The sequence below is a fragment of the Oncorhynchus mykiss genome, chromosome 11 (assembly GCF_057628025.1).
Source record: "Oncorhynchus mykiss isolate SJ-2025 chromosome 11, ASM5762802v1, whole genome shotgun sequence".
NCBI lineage: Eukaryota > Metazoa > Chordata > Actinopteri > Salmoniformes > Salmonidae > Oncorhynchus > Oncorhynchus mykiss.
Genome location: NC_143032.1, coordinates 48,027,551 through 48,044,105, shown reverse-complemented (window position 1 = coordinate 48,044,105; position 16,555 = coordinate 48,027,551). Strand labels below are relative to the sequence as shown.

Genomic DNA, 16,555 nt, shown 5'->3' with positions numbered 1-16,555 from the left:
AAACGTCATTTGGGTCCGCAGATCCCTGCCTAACGGTAACTACCAGGACTGGTTAAATGCGGGAGAGTGATCTCCACCAACCAGGGTATCCTTGGTCATTTGAAGGGCTCGAAGATGAGGGATAAGCCTGTGGCAGGCCTAGGAGAGAGAAAAAGCTTAGGGCATTACCATTGAGAGGCTGTGCCAGTGCTTCCACTCCTACTGGTGCAAAAACACTAAATAGGGACGGGTTCTCCAAAACCCTCCATAGGGTTGTCGCTTTTTACAGTCTGTCTTTCAAGTCAGTCTGGATAGATGCAGAGGGCTGCCTCTCAGGAACTGGTTTAAACTGCCAGCGAGAGCGTGTCATGCGCACCCCAGGACATGATAACATTGCAGGGGAGGGCAGAGTATGTTCTGTTGCTGGGATATCCTCTTAATGCGTCCGAGGCATATGGGCATAACGTTATAACCCTAAACAACATGCCTGATCCTCTTGGACTGTGTCCCTAGCAGGTGGCAATTGGTATGGCTATACCGTGTCACCGAGGTGGGTTTTTTTTGCGCGAGAGAGCAGCCAACGAAATGACACAATGCTTCAACTGGCGTAGCTTAAAGGTGGCAGGAAACATGCTTGTAACCCAGATGTCCTAATCCTAAGCAATAGATCAGCTATGTGTCTCGTCTGTCTTGGCCCTAACTCGGAGAGGAGGGCTAATTAGAGCAAAACATTTCCCCAAAGGTAGAGTAGAGCTGGCAAATCCCTGACTGCGTGACCAAGCGCAGATAGGAACGAGATGAGGGAAAAATGGACTTGGTGTACCAGATTTCCCCGGACCAGAAAATATGAGTAATGGAAAACCTTACTGACTGTCCTATAGCTCGATAGAGTTTTCTATCAATAGAGCTAGGTCGCCATAGGATTTCCCCAAAAAGATCCAGAGAAACCCAGTGGGTTACGGCGATCTTTGATGTGAACCCCGGAAACCTGTTTCCCTGTTTTAGTATATGGAAACAGGGGAATTGACTGCCACCTCCTGGTGATAGCACTGAGGAGGTACTCGTGAGCCTGTTTAAACCGGGTTGCTGGCGCAATAGACGGTAAGAGGCAAAAATGCCGCAAGGCAAGGGGAGCCGTGGTTATGGCAATCTGTCATTCAGCTCCGTCAGTCAGAAGAGACTGGAGAGAGAGAGGACATGCTGACTGCCGTCCTGGCTTAAAACATGAGAAGGTGCCTAGGGGATAGCCTAGGGGATAGTCTAGGGGATAGCACCTAGGGGATAGCACTTGGGGGTAAGAGTGCACCCCCCCCATTTTCCCATGTGAGCGAAGACATTGGCAGTCTGCTGAGTCGCCAGGGGTCTTAGGCCCCCAAAGACGGTGCGTTGCCTCCTCCCTGCTGTGAGGCTATGGTGAGTTGCAGTGACCAACAGGTTGCCACGGGGCCTGGGAGACTTCGCCTTCTTTCATACGCATTTCATACATCTGCATGGAGTCAACAGCAGGCCGAACAACTCCTTGGGTGTCATGGGCATCCAAGAGGTCCGCTGTTTCTTTGTCTGTTAAGCTGGAAAAGCTTAGCCAAAGTGCCCTTTCTTCCAACACCGCCAGGCTTACGGTATGACCACAGCCAGGAGGTTTAGATCCGTAATCATACAGATCTCATCCCAAGCATCCTTATTCAGGGTCCCCGAATCCAGTTGCTTCCACACATCCTTCACTAACTCTGCTTGGAAAGCCAACAATAAAGAGGTCAGGTTAAGTGCTCTGATTGACAAGGCCAGGGCTTTGTACGTCTTATGGAAAATGGAGGCAGAAAAAACGCTCTGTCTTTCTAGGGAGGGAACTTCCAGTAGTGTTGGTTGGAAGTGGTAAGCCAGTGACGGCTCCACTTCGGAAAACCCAGATTCTTCCATATTGTTAATGTCCATTCTCGGGAAACCCCTAGCCAGGATATTGCTGGCAAGGGGCTTATCCCATGAGCTCCTAGCCTCTCTGATGCAGGCTGGGAATGCGGGAAGCAGTTGCTTAGGGGGATGGTAGTCTTTTCCCATCTTATTGGTCCCTTCCGTGATCCTAGGCCCCCAAGGGAGCTTGCCACTCGATGTTGTGGGGAGTTGAGCCTCGGCCGGTGGCTGAGAGGGGAGGGAGGGGGTAGAAATAGCGGCGCATTTTAGCCTCCTTTTCAAACACACTCTAGAGAGAAATTTACCATGCTTACAGGACACTGGGTTGTCGTGTGCTTCTTGAGCATGCTCCCTTAACAGACAATTGTTGCATAAAATCCTTCCAACTAGCCACAAGCACAAGAATGTGATTGTTTGAGTGTTGTGGCTCGTCTAGGGTTGGGGCAGCAGTTGCCATTGTGTAGAACAGGGCTATGCTGAAAATGCCTGTTGTAAAAACAATGTGTAAGTTCTGGGCTTTAGTTAGGCGTAAGATACTTCATAGAAGCCTTGCTAAAGCTAGCTAGGATGTGCACAGTGGGAACGCTACAGCCGCGAGGCTAGTGCTGCGTTAGCTAGCTAGCAGCTACCCTTGCTAAGGTGCGCTGTAGCAAAGAGGCCAGAATGACCAGTTTGGCTACACGGACTATCTGTCTCTATGAACACTCACAGGGCTCTACACACTTACGCACACTGACAATCCAACACACATACTCACTCCATCATTTGCTCACACACACACATAATATCCACATACATTTATACTGACTCTACACACCCACTCACATACAATCATCATATACAGTACACTGCTGCTACTCTGTTTACATTGATCCAGTATCCCTGCACATTGTAAATATGGTGCTGGAACTGACCCTGTACATAGTACGTTTACTTACATTATCGTGTTCTTATTCTTCTCTCATGTGTTTTTGTTCTACCTTGTTATTTTTAGTATTACATTGTTATTGATTACTGCATTGTTGGGGTTAATGCAAGAAAGGCATTTCACTGTACTTGTGCATGTGACATTAAAACTTCAAACTCGAGAGGGGCTCACCTCATTCGCCACTCGACCTGTCTGTCTCCAACAGACGCTATGTGATTGGATACTTCGAGCTTATGGACACGCCTAGGCGCATTTCCATAGTGAGACATCGAAACAAGTATTTGAAATAGAATGATGAGTAGTCATGTGAAAAGCTTTTATAGAGCTGTCTAGTGGTGCTGTCTGATGTTCGGGCTTTTCCAGCGTAGCTGGTGGAGGGATAAATGTGTGGACGGGCTCAATGTAATCAACACATTTTTCTCCCTCCACCAGCCTCCACTGGGCTTTTCAGACACTCTGTTGTTTATCACTCTCCCTCTTCCCAGGTGGTGATGTGGAGGAGCTGAGGTCTACGATGGCTGGCCTGGACCTACACCTGCACGTGCTGATACCCCCATTTCAACGTTGTCATCGTTACCTCCCAACCCAGCAACCCAACCCCAGGATCTGACCCTGTCTCCCCCTCACCTCCCCTGGGCTTCCTCCAGCCAGACCTCCTGGCTCTACCCTGGGCCCATCATGGGAGGATGCCTCTCCAAAAGCAAACCAGGTGCCCACCTTCCCCATCCCGTTTTCCTTCCCTCCTTTAAAATCCTGGAATAATTGCCACTTATTCTCCAGCTATATATATATATATAGGTCATACAAACTCCCCTCCCGACTGCCTTTTGTAGCATGGCATTTTGTGGAGGATGAATTCTTATGCTCTCAATTGCCATTCCTTCAAAAGGGTTGCATAGTCAAATATGAGTTTCAAATGTACGGCACAATGTAATAATAAGAACTTTATTTGTATAATTAAGTGCTTCACGTCATAAAATGAAAAGTACAAACAAAGACCGGAGGAAGGAGAATGAAAAAAGATAGCTAGTTAAAATCATACTTTTAATGTAGGATTTCAAATGCATCTTTATAGAAGTGTGTCTTCAGTAGGGATTTCAAAAGAGATGCTGAATCTGCAAGCCTGATGTCCTCTGGCAGACCATTCCAAAGTCTAGGGCCCCTCATGGCAAATTCCTGGTCTCCTTTCGTTTTCAACCTAGACTTTAGAATGGTCCACAATGCCCTGCCAAGAGGATCTCAGGCTGTGTCCTGGCTCGTAGGGAGGTCAAAGATCAGAGTTATAGGAAGGAGCTAATAAAGCCTTAAATGTGATTTTAATACAATTTTAAAATCTATTCTCAACATAGAGAATGTAGAGAATCCAAAATAGATGTGCCATGGTTACATTTCCTGGTGCCTGTTAAACGCCGAGCTGCATGCAACTCGAGCTTCAGGTCAGGGTCAAAGAAGACGTCAACGTTTCTGGCCCTAGGCTTTACATTGGTGGACAAATGAGCAAGGTTATTTACAGTATGGGTTCGAGCAAGGTGACAGGCGAAAAGAACGACCTCGGATTTCTTAGCATTGAAATTTGTCCGACATCCCACATTTGATGTCATTTAAGACACTTATGAAGGGTAGCTACGCTATCTCAGTCACCGGGTCTGATTTGGCTGCATTACTGTAGCAGTGAAATTGAAAATGTAGGATTGCGGATGTATGGCTGTTTCAAAGCAAACACATCACTGTTTAAATGCAGTCAGCTTGTTGGAGGGGGCAGTAAGTGTTGAAAATCAAACGCATTACTTTATTATAATTTTTAAAAAATCTCTAGTTGTTCTTAAATCTTTGACTTTCAACGGTGCATAGGGAGAGCGATTTTTAATTTGTTTTTGTGTTGTTTTTTTAAGCATAATTTTCACAAAAACAACCACCGCAATATACAGTATAATGTGTAGGGGATAGGGAACTTGTCTCCAGTACTATAGGGAGATTGTTTTGAGGGTGGTGTGTTGGAATAGATGCCCCTCACAGTGAAAGTCTAATTAGTCCGAGTCTGTAGGAAACAAATGGGCCCCTGAATGGAACCTTGGACACAACAGTGATGAGCACCAGTATAGTCAACAAAATCAGACACTGAACCAGACAAAAACTGATTTTACACAATGTGAGATAAATACATGTTTTCAATCTGTAAAACACAGTATCACACCATCAGGGTAAAACTTTACATTTAGTGCCCTTACTCTGTAGTTATTCCTGTAAATACAGATTAGCATGTATTGTAATGACTCCTGTATTTATTGTTACATTGTATTTAGAGTTAAACGTTCAATCGTGAAGAGGAACATTGAAGATGATGGTGATTCTCTAAGTGTATTGTCATGATGCTGCAAATTCCAGAACAAAACGTGGACTTAGTCAAAATATTCCAGAACACAGAGTTTCTGCAGAATCAGTGAAAAGCAGATGTGTTAGTGGGAGCTGAGATGTCATGCACGTTGCCCCTCAATTTGGTCCAATAAAATATTTCAGCAACATATTGTAAACGCGGAATTGTTTCTAAGACTGGAAAGTCCATCAATGCCCACTCAAAAAGATGCAGCACATGATGCTTCTGAATGAAAAGAATAGTAGAAGTGTGTGGGAAAGGGGGATAGGGGAGAGGGATAGGGGAGATGGTACTGCATTCTATGTAGGAGTATCTCTTCCTTCAATGAGAATGCAGATTATACTACATTCTATGTAGGAGTATCTCTTCCTTCAATGAGAATGCAGATTATACTACATTCTATGTAGGAGTATCTCTTCCTTCAATGAGAATGCAGATTATACTACATTCTATGTAGGAGTATCTCTTCCTTCAATGAGAATGCAGATTATACTACATTCTATGTAGGAGTATCTCTTCCTTCAATGAGAATGCAGATTAGACTGCATTCTATGTCGGAGTATCTCTTCCTTCAATGACAAGCAAGGGTATGTTTGTCCTGAGGTGTACAATTCGCTCAGTTTTCCTCGTTGATGCATTGGAGAATCTCAGTGGAGAGAAAGGTCCCTTAACTAAGCAGGTAGAATCCAAAAACAAAGCAGTTTGCATTGCTAGAAGAAAAGGTCATATATAGAACTGCAAAGCACCCATATTTTTTTTTTTAGCAATGTGTATGATGGTAAAAATGACACTTCATGCATGTTATTTACAGTATGAAAGCAATGGCTTGGTTACACAGCTACACATCATGGGCAGATCGCCAAAGACTCAGTTAAAGGTAACAGGTTTTTAGGACGGAGTCATCTGACATCGTTTGCTAATCATTGACAAATAAACCCCTGTCCAGGAGAAGATGAGTAGAGGACCATAATATACACGTTCTATATGATTTTAATGATGATTTTAAAATATTTTAAAAAAAATTGCTAATGCACATGAATGGGTTGTGCCGGCTTACATTAGATTGATTTAATGAAATAATGATTGAGTTTGTTGTTTCATGTTAAATTATGGTGTTACTCTTCATTGTATTTGTATACTGTATATCTCTTATCAAATACATGTGGCAATTACTGGACATTTAAAGATGCATCTGATGTTTTAGGAGAGATTCTGACTTCAGCATGGAGCAATATGGTTGAGGATCAACTTATGGATTCAGAATGGTCCTGATCTGTGGATGTGATTTTGTGCTATTTAAAATCAAAAGAAAGATCATCAAAAATATATATATCTCTATAGCAAATCTCTAATGTACAAATTGTGAATTCCTCTTATGTAAGATTCTATAATATATCTCGCAAAAATAAAGATCCCATATTAGTCTGGGGATGGAGCCTCTCCCCTTTCCTCTCCTGCGATTGCAGTCACTCTCATGATTTTCCAGTGATTTTAATTAAGACTCGCTCAGCAGGTGAACATTCCTGCCAGATTACCATGTAAGAACCGGATGGTCAGCACATTTCTCCAGCCGAAGAGATAAAGCTAGCTGCAGTGAAAACGGGTTACAAAACCATTTCTTCGAATGAAGAAAAACAAACCCCAGAGGCAACTGTCATCAAATTTCTCTTGGGCACCTCACAACAAATAAACCCACACATCCACTTAGGCTTGTATGTTATTCAGGAACATATCTAATGCATAGTGTAGTGATCCTAAATATATACTGTATCTGAACTGTCAAAATCATGTTTTTCATGAAATTGGATGATATTTGGATGAAACCAGATCAAAGTATGATGACCAAAGTATGAACAGTGACTGTTGCCTCTACGTTTGATAAAGTGTGATCATAAAGTTACTGGTCCCCTCCCCCATGTCCAACACTTGGATTCAGGAGGCGGGATTATTAAGGGGATAGTGACATCACTCTAACTCTTTTTTTTATTTAAATACACCAATGGTAACATGATGTTCTCTTACCTAATTTAAATGAGTACAGCCTTTTAACCAATGTCAGAGAAGGTGTGTTTGCAGAGAGGTGTGGTTTATCTGCAAATATAATGAAAAGTTTACACTATTTGTCTATGGCAAAGATACTTATGTTTCCTTTTTCATCGGTGTCTGGTGTTGGCTAGCTAGGTCTTCAGCCAGCATGGAACAAAAAGGGGGGGTCAGTCAAAACTCTGACACAGTTGTCATGTCAACTCAGCCGTCAGTGCTGCTGTGAACCGACCATAACAGACATGCCAAACTGGAGATGTATATAACAAATTGACATCATCGATGCAATTTAAATGTTGTTTGAGTTGCTTTGTGCATCACCAAATTTGCTTGAGATGATTTTACTGCACCACTGGTCTCTGCTTCCAAGTTGCTTGACATGGAGCTGTCAGTCAAGCGAGCTCATAAATATAAGCTCTTCTCCCACTCAGCCTGTCTTTTCTGGTAGTAAATAATTAAAAAAGTTAATTCCTGGTAATTAACTATGAGAGAGAGATACATTTTTCTCAAATTTTGAGCATTTCTATTCCCCCAAAATATTATGGGTGATTCACTACATGGCAAACAGGATGTGGACACCCCTTCAAATTAGTGGATTTGGCTATTTCAGCCACACCCATTGCTGACAGGTGTATAAAATCAAGCATACTACCGAGTGCTGAAGCGCTTAGTGAGTAGAAATCGGCTGTCCTCTGGAAGCAACGTCAGCACAAGAACTGTTTGTCGGGAGCTTCATGAAATGTGTTTCCATGGCCGAGCAGCTGCACACAAGCCTAAGATCACCATGTGCAATGCCAAGCATCGGCTGGAGTGGTGTAAAGCTCGCCACCATTGGACTCTGGAGCGATGAATCCCGCTTCACCGTTTGGCAGATGCCAGGAGAAGCTACCTGGGCTGTTTTTCTCGGTTATGGCTAGGCCCCTTAGTTCCAGTGAAGGGAAATCTTAACACTACAGCATACAATTAAATGCTAGATGATTCTGTGCTATCAACTTTGTGGCAACAGTTTGGGGAAGGCCCCTTTCCTGTTTCAGCATGACATTGCCCCTGTGCACAAAGCGAGGTTCATACAGAAATGTTTTGTCGATTAGTGTGCTTCCAACATGACTGGCCTGCACAGAGCCCTGACCTCAACCCCATCGAACACTTTTGGGATGAATTGGAACGCCGACTGTGATCCAGGCCTAATCACCCAACATCGGTGCCCGACCTCACTAATGCTTTTGTGGCCGAATGGAAGCAAGTCCCCGCAGCAATGTTCCAACATCTAATGGAAAGCCTTCCCAGAAGAGTGGAGGCTGTTATAGCAGGGGGGTGTCCAACTCCATTATAATGCTCATGATTTTGCAATGAGCTGTTCGACGAGCAGGTGTCCACATACTTTTGTATGTAGTGTATTTTAGTCACTCAAAAGGGTATTTTTACAGGGAATTCAGAATGACTGTGCTGGACCTTTTGTCACACAGCAGGTTGTCACACAGCAAAATCATTTTCATGATCAAGTCGGTTTCATTCGATACAGAAACCCTTCTCCATTGGGAGTCTGCTGGGTATGGTAATCAAAGGGAAAATGAATAAGAATATCAGGGGTGGCTGGTGGCTTAAAAGTTGAGGAGGAGGATGTGGGTGAAAATGATGAACTGTACCGTATGATAAGATTAAAAACAAGTGACTGGGCGAAGATCAGCCTGAAAAGTGTTTCATATTTCTAATGGTCTGTCCTGCAGTTGAGGTGAAAGTGGAGCTTACCCTCTTGGAGAAAGACAAGGAAGCAGATGTGATGTCACCCAATGGAAAGGCAAGCCCCTTCTCTGACTGCAGGCCAAACGGAGCGCTGGGACACTGCTCCGACGAGGACGCCGCTGCCGCACCCCTTCGGCTCTACAAACCCCGCGACTACGTGGAGGCCTCAGTGTGTCATGTCAAGGACATGGAAAATGGACAGTAAGGCCACACAAAAGACAACATATCCGGTCAATCACCTGGAATTGTTATGGCTGCAACCAGTCCTTTTTTTCACTCAGATATTTTCTCTCTTCCTGTGTGTGTGTGTGTGTGTGTGTGTGTGCGCTCTTATCCCTGCCTAGGATGCGAGAGGTTGATTTGGGAAGTGGCAGAGCGCTGCTCATCAAAGAACATGGAGAGTTTTCTGCCATTGGGCACAAGTGTCCACATTATGGGGCACCGCTGGTCAAAGGTGAGTCCGGTTCTGCATTGTTTGCTTGTTTGATGTAATATTGGTATGGTATCTTTTTGCTGTCTTCTGTTATAAACAAGCTCTGAGGTGGATTGGTGTATGATACAGTGGAATACATATCTTTGTGTGTTGCAGGTGTCTTGTCCAAAGGGCACGTGCGTTGCCCCTGGCACGGAGCTTGTTTCAACATCGCTACAGGAGACATTGAGGACTTTCCTGGGCTGGACAGCCTGCCCACCTTCCAGGTGACCTTCCTCGTTTGGTTCGCCGTGCCATTCACATTCCCTGCCTTCACATACTGTCTCTAAGCATCGTCAAAAACCGTGTACACATCGCTCATGTCTGTTTGCTTCAGGTCCGAGTTGAAAAGGACAAGGTGATAATTCGCGCTAATAAACAGGTAAAGATATTCTGGGACAATCTAGAACAGATCATTGTTCTCAAACAACTGATTCCCCTTTGTTGACCTGGCAAACATTTTTATCTTCCAGGATCTTCAGTCACAGAAGAGGTCAAAGGCCATGGCCCGATGTTCAGCAGTCATTAACTCCAGCACTGGCTTCAGCCACATCCTCATCGTTGGATCAGGTGAGTTGGCCATTGAGCATCTCCTTGCACTCACACACAGCTGGTCCTGAGTATTCCAAAAAAGGATAGATGGCAGCTCCCAAACATTACCGCAACAGCCAGGTTTTTAGGTGATGGTTAGTGTTGCAAAGCTACTGGTAATTTACCAACATTTTTGGTAATTAACAGAAAATCTATGGCAATTTATTGTAACTTTGATCATTTATACGAATAACTTTCCAAAAATGTATTCATATACAGTATTCATTTATTATATCCGTGTCAATATTGTCCATGAGTTTCTAGTAGATAGCCTAATTAATGAAAAAAGCATCAACAATGGCATTATTTTCAATTAACTCTGCAACTCTTCCAACTATCGACTTTTTTCACAACTGCCACCAGGTTGACGCCAAAACAGTGACAACAAATACGTATTGACATAGTAAAATAAATACAAGTTTATAAAACATTATATGAATTATATTTCATGCTGAAACCCTCACATTAAACAACATTAGTATTCACTAAGTTAATGGTTTATATTTGGGATAATATTTTACAGCTTTGTCATTCTGTTTTTTATTTTAAAATCCTCTTGTTAAATTATTTAATATACTCTGAGTGTACAAAACATTAAGACATCTTTCCATGACTGACCAGGTGAATCCAGGTGAAAGCTATGATCCCTTATTGATGATCCACTTCAATCAGTGTCGATGAAGGGGAGGAGATGGGTTATTAAAGAAGGATTTTTTTATGACTTGAGACATGGATTGTGTATGTGTGCCATTCAGAGGGTGAATGGGCAAGACAAAATATTGAAGTGCCTTTCAACGAGGTTTGGTAGTAGGTGCCAGCCAGGTTTGAGTGTGTCAAGAATTGCAACACAGCTGGGTTTTTCCACACAACAGTTTCCCATGTGTATCAAGAATGGCCCACCACCTAAAGGACATCCAGCCAATTTGGCACAATTGTGCGAATCATTGGAGTCAACATGGGCCAGCATCCCTGTGGAAAGCTTTCGACACCTCCTAGAGGACCAATTGAGGCTGTTCTGAGGGCAAAAGAGGGTGCAACTCAATATTAGGAAGGTGTTCCTAATGTTTTGTGCACTGTGTATTTTTTTTTTTACATGTGATAAGGCCACACAGAGGAACAGAGATAATTACATAGACTTGTGATAATCTGAAGTACCCAAAAGTGCCACTAGATGTCTTGTGGTAGATTACATGAAACCCTTGAAAGATACCAACATTCTGGTAGTTTACTGGTAAACGTAGAAAGTTTCCAGTAATATACCCTCCCTTTGCAACCCTATTCATGGTGCTCTTTTTGAAAACTTTTTTAAACATATTTTATGCTCTTTGGCCAAGTTTTGTTTGTTTACACCGCTCTAAGATTGTGTCTGGTATTTTAAACTGAATCCACGCTCCGATTCACTATTATTTTTCTCTCTCAAATAGTTCTGGTAAACGGAGCATGGGTTCAGTTCGGATAGCAAGGATCTAAGATCCTACATAGACGTTAAACCAGTGTCTTGTGCCTCCAGGTCCAGCAGGGCTGGTGTGCGCTGAGACGTTGAGACAGGAGGGCTTCACCGATCGCATTGTCATGTGCACCATGGACAAATACCCACCCTATGACAGGCCTAAACTGAGTAAGGTTTGTACAGAGATCCAGAGCACACCACAGAGACTACACAAGGACTATCCCCATAAAGACTTAAGTGTCCATGAGGGTTCTTCTGGATACAAGCATGGTTGAAATTGCTGATCGACGGTCTACCAGTTATGCCCTACTGTGTTTCACAGCAGATTATATATTCTTCCCAGAGATGTCATGCTCCAAAATACTTACCATTTTGTTATTGCTAGTATTAACCCATCCTGAACCCATCTTTAGCCTGTAATCTTGGGATAATATTGGTCCTGGCCAATGTTGACATTTGGCCGTGATATCTATGGGAAAACGGTTTGCTGACGTTGCGATTTAAATTGGGATAATGTTGAAAGCGAAACCAACCAATTTAACGTTGCGTTAGCATCATAAAAGTGCTATTTCTTCAATGAACTTCACCTATAACATTTCAACTTAACAAACGTCACCCCATAAAATCCAGTCTGTGGCGTACTGTAACTAACTGTCTCCCCCTCAGTCCTTAGAGAGCACAGCAGAGCAGCTCCGGCTGCGCTCCATAGACTTCCTCCAAGCCCATGACATCGAGCTTCTCACGGAGAAGGAGGTGAGACCTGAAACACTGATTATATAGGTTACATTTGAATCCATGTAAAGTAGGGAGTTTTGAAATGGAGTGGCTACCTGAACATCTTCCAATGAGAAGATTTGAGCTTTCCATTGCAAAACTTTTAGTTTGGTGTCCCTAATGAACACATCCCCTTGGGGACACCCATGTTCTCTTTCTAACTGTGATGTTTGGATGCCATAGGCTGTGGCAGTGGACGTCAAGGTGAAGGCTGTGACTTTTCAAGACGGCTCTAGGATGGAATACAGGAGGCTTTTCATTGCCACAGGAAGCAAGTGAGGAGTGACCGGAAATAGTCTTTGGTTGAATGCAATAAAATGGAATTCAATTCTGATGTGATTGATATAACCAGTTTTGACATGAGTCATTGTTCTATTGACACTGGTATACCACTGTTCTGTGTCTTTTGTCAGACCCAAGCCATTGAACTATAAAGGCCAGGACGTTAGGAATGTGTTTCACCTCAGGACCCCTGAAGATGCTAATAACGTAGCCAGGTTGGCCAACAACAAGAATGCTGTGATTGTGGGAACATCATTTGTTGGTGAGAGAGATGACAGACATGCAGTAGATGTAAATTCACATATGTAGAATATTTATAAACGGTTCTTGAAGGCTACGTTAAGCCTTAAAAGTTGTAGCTTGTGGAATCTTTTGTATTTATAGTAGCACTGTAGCACTTCTATGTGTGAATGAGTAATCATCAGTGTTCTGCGTTAGGTATGGAGGTGGCTGCCGCTCTCACTGACAAGGCCCACTCTGTCTCCATCATTGGGATAGAAGCAGTCCCTTTCCGGAAAGCTCTGGGGGAGAAAGTAGGGAAAGCCATAATGAAGGTAGGGACCCGCCCCTGGGAAAATGGCCCTGATACCTCTAGAACACCCTCATCTGCATTCCTACACATAGAAACATATACTATACATGTGAATCATGTTCCTTGGGCTCAATGCACCAGGCACCAAAAGGGAATATGTCTAGTACAGTATATTCTTATCGGTGCTCATGCACTTATTTAGACAATCAGGTATATATTGTCCATTTTAATCCTGTTTTTTTTCAGGGGAGGGTATACCGGGTGTATCCCTGGTGTGTGCATGCATGCACGGCCATGTGTGTGTAGGGCCTCCGTATACCATGTTTTTGATGTAACACTGCATGTTCCCTGCTGATAAGACACAGCAGAGGGAGACTGTGGAAACAGTCATGCCTTGTACCATAATACATAGTGTTAATAATCCGTTATGAAGAGGCTATTTATAGGGAGGGTTGCCGCCTCACCGCCAGTTAAGCTTAACTCTTTGAGAAGTAGCTTTGATCTTATGAACCTTAACCCAGTGCTCTCTCTGGCTCTGTCTGTCTTTTCAGCTGTTTGAGACGAACAGGGTGAAGTTCTACATGTTGAATGAAGTGTCGGAGATGGTTGGCCATCATGGACAGGTATTCCGAAAGTGAGAGAAACAGCATGACATTATGCACAGTTGGCTCTCTCCTTCCTTCGCACTGCTGGCCAGTCAAGACCATTCTCAGGCTTCGCCTAGATTCTCTCCCATGGATTTCGCTATGGTGGAAACTCCCTCTTTGCGAATGACACACAAATCTATGAGAGGAAGTGTGCAAGTATACACTTGGGGAGAAGAGGAGAATGGGTATCCAGCCATTAAACGCTGATGAATGGGTGTGATTTGACCCGAGTAGACCACAGAGTGCCAACAAGCAAAGGATAGGCAGCCCAGATAACAACCAGTTACAACCTCCATTTGAAGTGTGACTCAGTAAAAGAAGCGTGTGCCAATACTGGTTTTGCAACAAAACAAAGATACTTTGTACTCAAGCAGTAAAGTAGCAGAACTGCGGGTAATCTAGTGGTAATATTATGTGTGTGTTGCCTCACTGTTTTTGTCAATGTTTTTTTGTTGTTTTATGTTCCACAGTTGAAAGAGGTGGTTCTGAAGAGTGGGAAAGTACTAAGGGCGGACGTGTGTATTATTGGCACAGGTGAGGTGGCCAGCTCAGAGACACATACGCTCGTTCCGCGATAGCCTCAACTTTAGCACACTCGCTCATTTCAGTGGCCGTGCAGGAGTGTAAATGTAGACTTCAACAAACTCAACCACTAATGTTACCCTGATTCCCGGTGGTGAATTCATGGTGGTCGATGTCTCTTCAACCTGCAGGGTCAGGCCCAGCCACTGGATTCCTGAAACAGAGCGGAGTTCACATGGACTCCAAGGGTTTCGTCCCCGTCAACAAGGTAGAAACGACAATGATGACGCACAACAATTCTAATGACGCACAAATACTTTGAATGCACTCATTTCAGTCAAACAATTCACTTCAGTGCCACTCTATTGCAATGATGCACAAGTGTTGCTGGGTCATTTGTAGCGCTAGAGCCGTGAGTTTTTCATCAGTTGCCTAATTTGTCAGGTGGCTTGTCTAGTACGAGATACTCCTGATTTCCACATTGGCTCCTGTATTCTTCTGGATAACCCTCTAACCCTCAGACAATGCAGACTAACATTGATGGTGTCTATGCCGGAGGAGACATTGTGACGTTTCCTTTTCCGGGGCGGAGCAATAAGAAGGTGAACATCCCACACTGGCAAATGGCCCATGTGCATGGTAAGTGTTCATTGTTGTGTTAATAAAGTGTTAAAGGAAACAATGCATCATAATGAAACAAATACCAAAATATCATTTTGGGGTAGAATTTTCACATTTCCCCCTAAAGCAGGGGTGGGCAACTCCAGTCCTCGAGGGCCTGATTGGTGTCACAGTTTTGCCCCAGCTAACACACTTGACTCCAATAATCATCTAATCATGATCTTCAGTTTAATCAAATTACATTCTAATCAGCTGTGTTCACTAGGGATGGAGAAGAAGTGTGACACCAATCAGGCCCTGGAGGACTGGAGTTGCCCAGCCCTGCCCTAAAGGGTCAAACACTCCGCTGCGTGTATGGGGCTGGATTTGCAGGGGATTGTTTTTATGGGACCTTTTTCTATTTGTTTGTGATTGACAGGGAGAGTGGCAGCGCTCGGCATGATGGGAAGACCCACTGAGATCAAAACGGTGCCCTATTTCTGGTCAGCCATGTTTGGGAAAAGCCTACGCTACGCAGGTAAACAGAGCCTCATTCCACAAGTAATATCATTTAATACAGGTAGAGTCATTTAGCAGATTTTATCCAAAGCACATGGCAGAACTGTCAAATGTGACAGTGACACATCTACTTAGTGTATGTGGCCTGTGCATGTTTCAAAACCTCAACCATGGTGTTGCCAGCACCATGCTCAGTCTAACCCACTGAACCGTTGGAAACTTTCATTTCTTTTGTTGTTCACATAGTTATACAGGTGTTGTTCATGTACTGTATTCATTGTTTGGGAAGCGTTACATTGGGACTGAATAGGTAGGGGGGGGATCTGCAAATAGTGAGTTGGTAAGACTACTACCAATGCTTTCCTCCAAATGCCTCTGAGATTGTAGTGCCAGTACTGCCACCTAGCTGTGATGTCAGACACTGAGGCATTTCAGTCATTTTAGGATTCAGAAGTAGGCCATTTGTGATATGTATGGTGGTGGTGTGGCACCCTGTTTACAAACCTAAAGTGTATCTATTCTATCACCAAGGTTACGGGGAGGGCTTTGACGATGTCGTCATCCAAGGGGATGTGGACGAACTAAAGTTTGTGGCCTTTTACACCAGGTATGTGTCCAAAAACCATCGTGGCTATCTGCTGAGATGCCATCAGTCCTGGTTGTTTTGTAAAGTAAATCCTCTGTTTTTTGTTGTTGTTATGTTTAGTTCTTATATATTCCAGTAGAGTTCATCCTTACCATAGAATGAACTCCCTTAAACCGAGTTTGTTGTCTAAAAGTTGTTCGGGTGTATCTCTCCCACCTATAGGAGTGAGGAAGTGGTTGCTGTTGCCAGCATGAACTATGACCCCATTGTATCCCGTGTGGCAGAGGTCTTAGGGTCCGGAAAGACGATTAGAAAGCGAGATGTTGAGTAAGTGCATGTCTATGCTCCTCTACAAATGTTACCAAATGATGTGCGATAACTGTGAAAGACATTCTCCTATGTTAATAAGCAGAGGAGGGTTTGCATACATTTGCCAGTGGGTGTCTGTCCGTTTGAAGATGTGTACTGCAATGCTTTACTGTAAACACTGTCTTACTTTCTCTAATGTTGATCTTTCATTTTTTTAATTGTGCACTCACACAAAATGAAGGCTGTTAACCCGACAACGCAAGTACGAAATCTAAGACGCATGCCTTTCTCAATCC

At 43.6% G+C, this 16,555-nt stretch overlaps 1 protein-coding gene across 8 annotated transcripts in view; it reads left to right on the top strand.

Annotated features, from left to right (window-relative positions):
- Nucleotides 1-16,555, top strand: part of aifm3 (AIF family member 3) — a 47,208-nt gene that overhangs the window by 27,259 nt on the left and 3,394 nt on the right. For 4 of the 8 annotated variants that reach the window (XM_090190242.1, XM_090190243.1, XM_090190241.1 and 1 more), the window contains 18 exons: nucleotides 3,301-3,524; nucleotides 8,960-9,176; nucleotides 9,320-9,429; nucleotides 9,565-9,674; nucleotides 9,785-9,829; nucleotides 9,921-10,017; nucleotides 11,549-11,661; nucleotides 12,155-12,241; nucleotides 12,446-12,537; nucleotides 12,676-12,806; nucleotides 12,983-13,098; nucleotides 13,628-13,699; nucleotides 14,194-14,257; nucleotides 14,437-14,513; nucleotides 14,767-14,884; nucleotides 15,285-15,383; nucleotides 15,896-15,971; nucleotides 16,173-16,277. In XM_090190242.1, the coding sequence (XP_090046368.1) occupies nucleotides 3,494-3,524; nucleotides 8,960-9,176; nucleotides 9,320-9,429; nucleotides 9,565-9,674; nucleotides 9,785-9,829; nucleotides 9,921-10,017; nucleotides 11,549-11,661; nucleotides 12,155-12,241; nucleotides 12,446-12,537; nucleotides 12,676-12,806; nucleotides 12,983-13,098; nucleotides 13,628-13,699; nucleotides 14,194-14,257; nucleotides 14,437-14,513; nucleotides 14,767-14,884; nucleotides 15,285-15,383; nucleotides 15,896-15,971; nucleotides 16,173-16,277 (1,760 nt within the window). In that variant the 5' untranslated portion in view covers nucleotides 3,301-3,493. Of the gene's footprint in view, nucleotides 1-3,300; nucleotides 3,525-8,959; nucleotides 9,177-9,319; nucleotides 9,430-9,564; nucleotides 9,675-9,784; nucleotides 9,830-9,920; nucleotides 10,018-11,548; nucleotides 11,662-12,154; nucleotides 12,242-12,445; nucleotides 12,538-12,675; nucleotides 12,807-12,982; nucleotides 13,099-13,627; nucleotides 13,711-14,193; nucleotides 14,258-14,436; nucleotides 14,514-14,766; nucleotides 14,885-15,284; nucleotides 15,384-15,895; nucleotides 15,972-16,172; nucleotides 16,278-16,500; nucleotides 16,522-16,555 lie in introns of all 8 variants that reach the window. The other 4 variants (XM_090190240.1, XM_090190239.1, XR_016484504.1 and 1 more) reach the window with 2 other exon arrangements.